Source organism: Pelodiscus sinensis, chromosome 1, assembly GCF_052426305.1.
Source record: "Pelodiscus sinensis isolate ZL-2025 chromosome 1, ASM5242630v1, whole genome shotgun sequence".
NCBI lineage: Eukaryota > Metazoa > Chordata > Testudines > Trionychidae > Pelodiscus > Pelodiscus sinensis.
Genome location: NC_143052.1, coordinates 7,822,148 through 7,834,461, shown reverse-complemented (window position 1 = coordinate 7,834,461; position 12,314 = coordinate 7,822,148). Strand labels below are relative to the sequence as shown.

General features: G+C 45.1%; 1 protein-coding gene across 2 annotated transcripts in view; it reads right to left on the bottom strand.

Moving 5' to 3' along the window:
- CHCHD3 (coiled-coil-helix-coiled-coil-helix domain containing 3) overlaps positions 1-12,314 on the bottom strand; it is a 263,740-nt gene that overhangs the window by 216,622 nt on the left and 34,804 nt on the right. For both annotated transcript variants that reach the window (XM_006120346.5, XM_025183231.3), the window contains exon 3: positions 1,662-1,743. In XM_006120346.5, coding sequence (XP_006120408.1) covers positions 1,662-1,743 — 82 coding nt within the window. The remainder of the gene's footprint in view (positions 1-1,661; positions 1,744-12,314) is intronic.

Sequence of the window (12,314 nt, the reverse complement as noted above, 5' to 3'; positions counted from 1 at the left end):
GTAGGGGACAGGGTGCAAGAGGGAACTGGCTTCTGCAGGGGAGGCAGGGTACCGGGGGGCAGGTTTCTGAAGCAGGGTGGGGGGGCAAGGGAGAGGGAACAGGGGGGCAGGAGGACAGGGGACAGGTTTGGGGCAGAGGAGAGTGAACAAGGATGGGGGCAGGGAGTTCCCTACACCAGCCACGGAGGGAAGCCTCCGACCCGCGCTCCCTTTGGGCTGACCACAGGGATTCTCTTCGCTCCAGCCCGGCTGCCCTGCGCTCAGCCCGGGAAGCTTGCTCCAGCACAGCTGGAGCTAGGCTCAGCCTCCCTGGGCTGAGCGCAGGACAGCCGGGCTGGAGCAAAGAGAAGCGGCTGCCCAGCCAGCTGGCCATGGCACTCAGCCAAGGTGCACCATGCTCCATGTGGGTTGGTGCAGAGGGGAAGCTGCCTGGCCAGCTGGCCATGGCGCTCAGCCAGGGTGCCCCACGCTCCACGTGGGCAGGCACAGAGGAGAAGCCGCCCGATCAGCTGGAGCGCGGGGCAGCCTCTTTCAGCTGAAAGCCACAGCCAGCTGGCCAGGGTGTTTCAGCCCTCCCAACCTCCCAGCTCCCACCATTCCACGCAGCTACTCACCTGTGTTGTTGCTCGGTGAGTAACTGCTCCTTAAATGAGGAAATCAAATTTAAATGTACTGCACATGTGCGCAGTTCAGAGAGGGCTCAAGAGCAACTCTTAGAGCCCCTGAGATCGACCGGTAGATCGCGATCTACCGGTTGGTGACCACGGATCTAGACAGAACCCTTCTGCTGGAATAAACTACGCAAATTGCATAGCTTATTCCGAATCTAGGTCAATAGAGCTTATTTTGAAATTTGGCTCTGCGTAGACAGCACCAAATTTCAAAATACGGCACTATTCCGACAAATCGCTTAACCCTCATGGAATGAAGGTTACAGGGACACTGGAATAGCATTTAAAGATGCAGCATTACTATTTTGGGATACTTACGGTATCCCGAAATAGCGCTGCAGTCTACATGTACCCTTAGTGTAAGCCAGTGACGCTCAAAGTGCTGTACGACCATCTTGGAGGTGAGCCACAGGCTCGTGGCTTGCTTCCCCTGCAGCAGACAGGCTGCATTGGCACTCTAGCCCTGCCAACTCCCCCGGCGATGCTGGGGCACCAGCACCTGCTTCTTGCTGTGGTGGAAGGGGTTAGAGCCTTGCAAGTCAAATCTGGTTTGCAGGGGAAAGCGGCAGCTCCATGCGCTGTCGCTCTGCCTCCCCCAACCTAGGGCAACGGCAGCACAAGAAACCACTCACCTGGAGGCTTTCTCTGCTGCTCCCATTGGCCAGAATCACAGCTAACAGGAGCAGCAAGGGGCACCACCTGGGAGCGGCGGAAGGCACAGAGCCAGGTAAGTGACCCCCATCTCCCTCTTGCCCAGACCTCCTGCTCCCATCCCCTTCACGCATCCCTTTCCTGATGAGACCATGTACCCCCATCCCTGCTCCTGTATCCTCCCACCCAGACCGCTCCACCCCCAGCCCATTCCTGCGCCTAACTTCCCAGCCAAATCCCTCACCATCAGCCCACTCCTGCATTCTACCTCTTCAGTTACTGTAACACTATCAAAACATTAAATACATTTTTACAAGTTATAAATAATCAAAAACCAACCTCTTTTTGGCTTCATTCTCTCTCCTAGCTTGTTCCAATGCCATTTCTTCAGCTACTCTTTTCTTTAGTTCTTCTTCATTAACTAAAATAGGCAGAAAAAAATTAAACCTTAAATGTGACAAATATACAAATGTTACCAGATCACAGTGTTATTTTGAATTACAGAAGCAAGCAAAATGTTTAGGTTATTTTCTTCATTTCTCTATTCGGCAATCTTAGCATCTTCCAAATTATAAGGTATGCTATTTTCTTCTAATTGTCTTCATTCCACCAATTTTCAAACAACATATTCTCATCACAAAAGAAAAACGTGTGCATCTCTTACGGCATGACACACCACCACCTAAATGGTCCTATAACCTAAGCAACCAATGAATGCACGAGGAGGAGAGAAACAAGTTCCAGTAAAAATGATGGTCTTCCAGCAATTCCTTTAAGCAAACAGGAGCTATCAAGTGCCTCCTCTAACCTCCACCAGGGCAAGGAGAAAGCAGCATATCTTTGGATCCCAAAGCACTTAAGGCATTAAGGTTAAAGCCAGCACCCTGACCTCCACCTAGGAACTTAACATAAATCAGTGGAATTTCCGAAGTACTGCCCCACACATTACTCAAATGGTCAGCTGCATTTACATTACCCTCAGACTAAATGGTTCCAGTTTGTAGCACCATAGAGAGCAATTGCACCATGTGGCACAGAGAGACAGGCTTGGCTAAGGGAAACAGGTCCATAACAGAGAAAGAATCGCACACAACTAGAGAGGCCAAAAATGGGCAGAAAGAAAATCTTCTTAGCCACAAATACTATTTGATCTTCTAAAAACAACAGTCACGAGCATTAACAAAAGTCCAAAACTGAAAAACCTGAGTCAAAAATATTGCGCGCGCGTGCGCACACTCTCTCTCTCTCTCTCTCCTCCCCCCCCCCCCCCCTTTGGCCTTATCTGCATTTAGCCTAACCAATATCAGGGATGTAAAAATCCATTTAACTGCTTAACCAGCATCCCATAGGCAGGGGGCCGCTCCAGCCCAGCTGGGCTGCGACCTGCCACACCACACAATGGGCTGGAGGTTGTTCCAGCCAGGTCCTGCTGGGCTGAAGCACCCCATGCCTACAGTGCAGTGAGCCCATGGCACACTGGGAGCAGCCCAGCCACGTTAACTCAATTACGGGGTTAACACGTAACATCCCTACAGCCAACATGGCCTCAAACTCTCTCGAACTTCATAAGATACTGATTATTATTACACAAGATTATTCTATTTCCAGTGACTGAAACCCGCCTACACAAAGCAGTTTCTAGCTCCAGCCTCTCTGGCATGCTTCCTATGAGCAGACCATCTGGTACTCCTTGTCACAGTTCAGGACACCTGTGCCCATATTCCTCCTCCATAGTCCAGCAAAGGCACCCACTTCTAAGCTTCCAGCTCCCAACCATTAACTCTTTTAGGAGGAGAGCTATGCATGCTTCCCTCCTGACCAAGGTTCTTCCAGGAGGCATAGTTCCCTGCCTTGGTTGCTTTGTTTGCTCCGCAGCGATTGTGAACAGCGCAAATGCACTATTATGAGGCCATAATACAAGGACTTCAGAAATTTTACACACTAATCAATCTACATACATTAAACTTAACGCTGAAAGATATTTTAATATTTCACATCTTTAATTCACTTCTTGACAATAGGCACTCACATGTAGCATAACAATTATACTGCTCACCAGCATCTGTCTCCTGAAGTTTATTGTTCTTCCATAAGAAAAAGTAAAAAGAAGTCTAATGAAGCATGGAACAGTCTTTTAAAGTATAATAAATAAGATTCAGATATCAGCTAATGCAGACATAACATATTTAACTTGAACTATCAATTACATATTGATCAGCCAAGTACTGATATGGAATAAAAAATGGTAGATCATTAAGTAAAATTCTGTTATATAAGTAGGATACCTTCCAAATGAAAAAGTCGTGGTATCTCAGTGAAGATTATAATTTCAAGAGTAGGAGTATTTCGTATGAGAAAAAAGAGCCTCCAAAATTCATTTGTCAGAAAGACAAAGAGTCTGAAAAAAACTATGTCTGTTACAACAGGTTCTCGGCAAAAGCAAAAGGACCTTTAGCAGGTAATTTCTGCTCAGACCACACAATATTCAGAAACAGACAACTGGAAAATAAACTACCAGAAAACATTAGAAGCCGGTAGATAGATGACACTTGTTTGACCTAGAGATGTGAATGGTTAATCTGTAAGCATCACCCTTTCTGGATTAATAGTCTGTCCAGCCTAAATACTAGCTCTTGCTTCTTGACAGTTACGGGCTTTCAATTTCTGTTTCTCACCAGACTAAAAAGCAACATATGCAAAGAAAGACACAAGCGGGATAGCAATGGTTTTGTTCTGTGTTTATGTGGTGGTAGACCATGGCTAAGCACAGCAGACAAATTAGTTTAAAATATCTTAAAGACAGAGAGGCAATATATAGGAAAGGATGGAGGCGGCATAGAAGGGAACAGTGGAGTGGACTGGAAAGGAAAAAAAGTAAAACATTATTCAGCACACACACAGCTTCCCATATTTCCCCACACTTCTGCCACCCACACCCCTCTGTCATGACTTCTGGGCAGAAGAGAGACCCTATCTGAGAATATTACGAACAAATTCGTTCCTTGGCTGATAAAGGAAAACATGGTAAGAGTAAGCAGTGCAAGATGATGATGCGGGGCTTGGTTGCAAGAATGACATCATAAGGAAAACTGCTTATTGGAAGAAAAGAGTGTGGATGAAGATGTGGATATGGATGAGTGGATCAACTGGTTAGTAACTTAAATAATTCACTTTGCAACGTATCATTGTTCAAGACTCTCTCTATGCCTTTTAGTGTAAGTATAATTAGACAAGTAAGTTCCCAAGTTGTTTGATGTGTTGGATGTTGCTAGAAATAAAAGTTTAGCTTAACTAATTAAACAAGCCATAAGGATTAGGTAACTAGGTTTGGAATCTATCGCTCAAGTATACAATACAGAAAGCTGCAGTAAGAGAAATCTGGAGTTGCCAGTTGCCACAAAGTGTCATTTTCTCATTTTATATTACATAATGCATGTCCCTTATTTTGGAACATCATGGCATCACCATTACGGTCTGTGGCCATAAGTCTATATCCTATTTTACTTCAGTATAATCTAGCTTTTCCAAGCTCAAAAACAGACGTGCCAGTGAGTTACTTCCAAATTAAATGCACTCTAAGCACAGTCTATCTTAGCTTTTTTGGTAACTAATTTTAAATGAATGATTTTTGTGTGTGATTTAAATCATGATTTATATCACCTTGATTTACATCAATCCACAATAGACCTCACCCCTTGAAAGCATGGGTCTTTCTCCTGGCCAAGTTTCCTTTGCGTCTGTGAGAGACTCTCAAGTTTGAGGGTACATCCCACCAAAAGCCCCGGATTTCTTTATTCTGCTGCGGCCACTGGTGGAATACACACACAAACTGTGAAGTGTATGAGAGACATATACAACAGGGTGGGGTGTGAACAGGATAGCATGAATATAGATTCACTGATTCCAAAACCAGACAGGCCAACTATGATCATCTAACCGGACCTGCATAGAACAGGCCACAGAGTCTCTCTAAAATAACTCCTGGAACACATCCTTCAAGAAAAACATCTCATCATATTGTATTCCACCTCTATATTTACACTCTTAGGTTGCATTCTGCACAGGTGGGGTAGCATCTAAGCCCCACTCTGGATGGTCTGTCAGAAAGTTAGTCTGCCTTGGAGCACAACCAGCTTCCTGATGCATGGCTGCACAGTGTGCCCATTCGTGCCCAGTCCTTGATAGATCTAGCACCTCAGGTCCCTGACATGGATCCTTGGTGGTTGCATAGTTGCACATAGTTGGAAAATTATAGTAAAGCTTGCTGCAATCTTAATTTTTAAAGAAAAAATTAAACATCTTTGAGGACTCATTCCCTAGTGCCACTCTGTATGCCACATAGACCACTTTACAAAAGAAATGTCCCTTTTGAATTAACATTTTGCTATAGAAATGGGCACTCCATCTTCCCTCATCTACCTTGTAAAGTGATGGCAAGCACTTTCTCCTCTCACTCCTATACTGCTTCCTATTATTCTCTCCTGTCCCCTTCATACTATGTCTAATTAGCCAGCAAAATCCTTACTTGCCTCTGAAACAGAATACATTTTCCTCCATTTTTGTTCCCCTTTCTCTCTCACTAGTCATGGTATATAATTCCAGAATGCCTGTTCTCATAAGAACAGTTTGTATCAAGGGCACTCACTGAATGAGAATTAATTTTTAGCAAGAAAGATTCACAAAAAGAACTGTGAGCAATACCCGCTAGATAAAGGACATCTGCACTCTCAAAAATGTGGGTTTGAGAACTCAGCAGCAAGACACGACCAAGTTAGTAAAATGGCCTGCAACCTGCAGAGCTAGGAATATATCCATTAATCTTGCAATTTCAACAAATTCATTAACAGAAAAGTGCATTTATTCCGAAACAGCTTATCAAAACCCAACTGAAAAGCAAGGTCCATTAATGTTAAAAATGAAAAGAAGCTCCTGTTTAATACAGGTAACCATGTTTTACAAAATACCTAGCAACACAATTAGAGACCAAGTGAGTGAGGTAATATTTTTATTCTATTGGCAAGAGAAAAGCTTTCAAGCTTGTCTCTCTCACTAGCATTTCTCAATATAATTTCCATTCAGTGAATTTAAAAGGAAAATACACCAGCTCTAATGTTTCTTTTAAAAATGCTTTCAAATCAACTTTGCTAATCCAGCTAGAGGACCCGAGCAGGACCTTTAAACACGTGTATTTTTAAACACTTCAGACTAAATAATCAAGATGTCCTTTGGTCTTGCAGTTGTCTCTTGAAAAGAAGTAACAATTTGTTCTTGCAAGGCTGGATATAAGGGAGAAGAGGGCAATGATGGGTCAACCAACTATGAACTCCCTTCTCACTCCCCACTGTCACAATCAACTCTTGCGGGGGGGGGGGGGGGAGAGAGATTAACAGGTGTGTATTCACTACAATGTTAGGTTAAGACAGAACTACAATGTTGCCCCTAATCAGACACCAGCACACACAAATCTCCAGTAGATTTGGTAATGCTGGCATCGCCAACAGAGATGCCGCTTCACTCCTCTTTCGGGCAGCATAAACCAATGAGGAAGGATAAACATAAGCAAGCCTCCTCCAGGCCATCTCCTAAATTTGCTCCTACTCAGCCTTCTACCATGATCCCTCACTCCTTCAGCCTCTATGTTCTGGCAGTGTTCTTTTCAGTTATGAGCAAGCTGGGGGAAGGGGTTAAATCACGATACTGCCAAATTAGGGATGTTAACTAACATTTAACTGTAAACGTGTGAGCGGGGCAGGCAGCTCCACAAAAGCCAATGCTGGGTGGAGCCAGCTTAAAAGCACCGGCTCCAGCCCCCGATACAGAGGCAGCAAGGGAGAAGTGCATATAGTCGTTAAGATTAACCGATAAGACCAGGCTTATCAGTTAATCATGTGAACGAATGCACACTGACATCCCTAGTCAAAACCGATTCTGCTGTAAATCAAAACAGTGACAATCCTTTTTTGTGCAGTCAGCTTATTACAAAACAGTCCAAAACAAGTGAGACTGCTCTATAATGGCTAAAAAGTGGTAATTTTCCAATGTTATTCTGTCTCTAAGAATTTTGAATTTCTCAGGCAACCTCAAGAATTGAAAAGAACAGCTTCCATATGAGGAGAGATTAATCAGACAAGGACTTTTCAGCTTGGAAAAGAGACAGCTAAGGGGTAGGGGATATGATTGAGGTCTATAAAATCATGAGAGGTGCAGAGAACATAGATAAGAAAATGCTGTTTACTCCTTCTCGTAGCACAAGAACTAGAGATAGGCAAATGAAATTAATAGGCATCAGATTTAACACAAACTAAGGTAAGTACTTCTTTACACCAACTCCTTGCCAGAAGATGTTGTAAAGGCCATGATTGTATCCGGGTTCAAAAAAGAACTAGATAAATTAATGGAGCGAGAGGTCCATCAAAGGCTATTAGTCAGGATGGACAGGGAGGGTATCCCTAGCTTCTGTTTGCCAGAAGCTGGGAATGAGCAACAGCGAATGGATCACTTGCCTATCCTTACCTGTTCTTTTCATTTCCTCTGAAGCAACTAGCATTGGCCACTGTCAGAAGACAGAATATTGGGCTAGATGGGTGTTTGGTCTGATCCAGCATAGCCATTCTTACATTTTAAATTCCATGTTAGTGTAGTCTAGAACTGTACGGGAGCATTAGATCAAGATTTAAGAGTCTCACTGAACTGAAAACCCTGGCAATACTTTAGCTTTAGTCTAGCTACCAATCCATGATAACACACATGCAAGCATGTACTTAAGAGAAACTTACTCCATCCTACAACACTTAATCATGGTAGTAACATGAGGCTTCTAAGCCCTTATAAGGATTTTAGGTTACATCCTCCCTCTCATCCTTAATTTTTTATTTAAATTAATTACATTAATTCTTCAGGACAAGAACTACATCATATTACATATTTGTACAATGCTTAGTAAAATGAGGCTCAATTGGGGCAGGATCTCTAGGCTAGGGATGTTAAATATCAGTTAACTGAACAGTCAAGTAACCTCATGAAATTTATCAGTCGACTATTCTACAGTCCCTAGAGGTGGGGCCGACAGCCACTGTATCAGAGGCAGCACGGTGGGGTGCAGGTGGGAACTGATCTGCGAGAGGAGCCAGTTTAAAAACCAGCTCCTCTCATGGACCAGCTGCCTGTTGTCCTGTGCTGCTGCTTCTGAGTAAGAGGCAGCAACGTGGGGTGGCAGCAGTCCCTGTGTAGCGGGTGGTCTGAGCTCCCAGACCCAGCATGAGCCAGAACTCAGTTGGGCTGCCTGCCCACATGGCTCTTAATAGACTTGAAATGCAGAGCTGAAATGAAGATAGGTCCCGGACCCAGCATGAGCCAGAACTAACTCGGGCTGCCTGCCCACCCAGAACCTAGTACACTTTAAATGCAGAGCTGCAGCAGGGGTAGGTCCCGGATCTGCTGCAAGCCAGGACTGAGCCGGGAAGGTGGTGCCAAGAGCGCCGGGGCATTGTGGGCAGTGCCGGCTGCTTAGCCTTGTGGGCAGGCTTGAGAGGTGCTGACTGGCTCTCACTGGCCACGTTTGGGTCCAGCACCACAGCCGGGCAGCCTGGCCTCTGTCCTGCACTGAGTGATGGATTCCCACATGAGGACATCAGCCCTGCTGAGAATCCAAGACGGGACTCCAGGCGCCTGTCCTTTTTTGCCTCATGTGTCTGACCTGACTTGCCCAGCTCCCCGCCAGCCGCAGATTGGAGCACTCTGGCTGGGAAACTCTTCTTTTTACAGTAAAATCACTCCAAGAAATACACAACCTGAAGCTTCATGCTAAACACCCAAAACACTGGTATATAATTTTCTTTTTAATAAGAAGCATTAAAAATGGCAACAAAGAAGAGATGCTTCTTGGATGAACACAGGGTTTTCAATCCTGTTCGGGAAATAGAATTCACTTTTGCAGAGATAAATGGAAAACCAATGTGTCTTCTTTGTCAAAAGACTCTCACTGCGTTAAAGAAAACAAACCTGCAACGGCACCATGAATCTTGTCACCCTGAGTTCAAAGACTTGTATCCACTTGACAGCAATTTAAGAAAAACTAAGATATGTTCCTTACTAGAACATTACCGTAATCAACAAGATACGTTCCGTAACAGTGATGCCGTTACAGAAGCCTCCTTCAAAATGGCTTGACACACAGCAAATCAAAGAGACCTTTTACTGAAGGTGAATTGATGAAGCAGTGCTTAAACTGCAGCGAATCACTTTTTGCAGAATTTAAAAACCAAGAGGATATAGTTAAATATCAAAAGTGAAAGTGTCTGATTCAACTGAAGTAAGATGAACTGAAAGCATCTCAGGCAATCTAAATTGTTAAAAAGACATTGAAAGCACTGACTATTTCAGTCTAGCAATGGACAAATCTACTGATCGTTCAGACATCTCAGCTCATAATCTGGGTGCATTTTTTCAATGGCGAAAAGTACATCGAAGAAATGCTTACTCTGCTACCTTTGGCAGGTCAAACTAGAGAGATGATGTTTATTCTGTGCTATGGCGTTTTTTGAAGGACCAGGAAAATGCATTGATCTGAAGAATCTTACTTCAATAGCAACTGATGGTGCTCCCTCCATGGTTGGAAAAGAGAAGGGACTAATTTCTTTGCCGAAGAAAAATCCCCAGTTTCAAGATTTCTTTTCCTCCCATTGCATTCTGCACCAAGAACAGTTATGCAGCAAACTGAAGAGAGAATTTTTCAAGAGCACAATGGATGACGAAATCGTCAACTTCATTGTTGCAAATACCTTGAAACTGACAATTCTGAGCTTTAGTTGAGGAGTACAAAATACAGTATGGTGACTTGGCAATGCTTGCAGAAGGTAGATAGCTGAGTCGAGACAAAGTGTTAGATCAGTTTATGGATCTACTGCCTGCTGTATGAGTGATTTGGGAAGCAAAGGATCGCCACGGATTTACTGTCATGTTTAGACGAAGAGACATTCCTGGTAAAGGTGGCTTGTCTCACTAATATGACACGCCACTTATATGCACTCAATCTGAAACTTCCAATAAAAAAAAAAGTCTTCTCTGATGTGCGATATTTCTGCATTTAAAACAAACTGGCCCTTTTTGCAGATCAGTTTCGTGAGAAAGATTTAACTCATTTTCTCATCCTCAACTCACAAGTGACACAGCTGAGTGAACATGCATCTTTTTGCCTGATTTTTTTTTAAACAGATTACGTCTCAGAGCTGAAAACCAAATTTTCTTCTCATTTTCTAGATGTCAAATCCCTGAAGACAGTTCTTGAATTTTCTGAAAATCCATTTTCAGTTGAGGTAAAGGCAGTCTCACCTTCAGCGATGAGATCTGGTGTTGAAAGGGCTGCATTTGAAGAAGAGATGATAGAACTGCAAAACAATAGTATTCTAAAAGCTAGGCATAAGGAAGAGGACAGTGAAATATTTTGGATGATCTATGTACAGGAAGACATATGCTCTGCATTACTGAAATGTGCCAAAAATTTACTAACTTGCTTTGGGTCTACATATATCTGTGAAAGTTCATTCTCCTCTACAGCAGGGGTTCCCAAACTTTTTGACACGGGGACCAGTAAATCCATTCACAAACTTTTGGAGGACTGGTAATGTTTATTTGCATATTTATTAATCAAATGATGACTATTCAAATAAGTTGTTTCTGGTCCTCCCAAAACCCCCAGTGCCAGCTTTAGCAAAGCTTTTGATATGGTCACCCACAATATTCTTGCCAACAAGTTAAGGAATATGGATTGGATAAATGGACTGTAGGACAGACAGAAAGCTGGTTAGACTAGGGTTTCCCAAACTTTTTACTTTAGTTGGAACCCTTTTTTTTCCAATACTGCTTTTTGCAGCTCAAAAATATAAACACATAAAAAACAAACTGAGAAAATACCAGACCTATAACATGTCTGGTATTTTCTCACTAGGTAAGTTGTATTATTACTAGATGTATCAGTTTGTAGTTTCAAACTGCCTGGCTGGCAAATGTGCTCAGGCTGCATGAGTGTGTCTACCAGCCAGCCAGTTCGCAACTACTTGAGGGGTGTGAGTGTGTGGGGGGGACAATAGAATCCCTGGGCCTGACTAACTCATGCTTTGTGCTTTGCGGGGGGGAAGGGGAAGCGTCCCAAGATCTACATATGGCCGGGTCAGTCCCATTCCCCACAGGCTGATTCATTCCTCGCCCCTGCTCTCCCCGCTGCGCCTCTGGCCAGCCCCACTTCCCCCAACCCCCTCCCGGGCAGCCAGGTCCCTCCCGCTTCTCCTCCCTATCTCCCTTGGCCAGCCCCGCTGCCCGCATCCAGCCCTCCTTCCAGCAGCCGCTTCTTCTCCCCTCCCCACCCCCCCATCTTCCCCGGCCAGCTCCCTGCCCCCGACCTCGCACCCCCCGGCAGCCCTGCTTCCACCGGCCCCCCAATCTCCCCAGCCTGCCCCGATTCCCCCATCCAGTGCTGCTTCCAGTGGCCAGCTCTCCCCTCCTCACTCCAGGATCCTCTGGTACCTGCACCTTCCCTTAGCCCTGCACCCTCCTGGTGCCTCCCCCTTTCCTTACTGCCCCTGCCCCCTTTGCCCTCTCTTTCCCAGATACCCACCCCCTCAGCACTCTCTTCCCCATCCCCTCCTGCCCCTTTGTGCCCTCACACATGATTTGCTCCATCCCCACCTCTCACATGCCCACCCCTTCTTTCAAGCCTTCTCCCAGCACCTCCTCCTCCAGCCCCCAATGCCCTTCCCCTCTCCTCTCCCAGCATCACCCTGTCCCCCCCCTCCCACTGACACCTCCCCTCCTGCCCTTTCCCTCAATGTCTGCACTTGGCCTCCTGGCATTTGTCTCTCTCTTCTATACCCTGTCCCTTGGTGCCTTCCCCTTCCACTCCTTCACCGCCGCGCAAGCTCACCGCCACTGCCGCCTCCTCGCCTCCGCCCAAGCCCGTTCCCTACCTTCTGCCTTCCACATTGCAGGGCTGGAGGC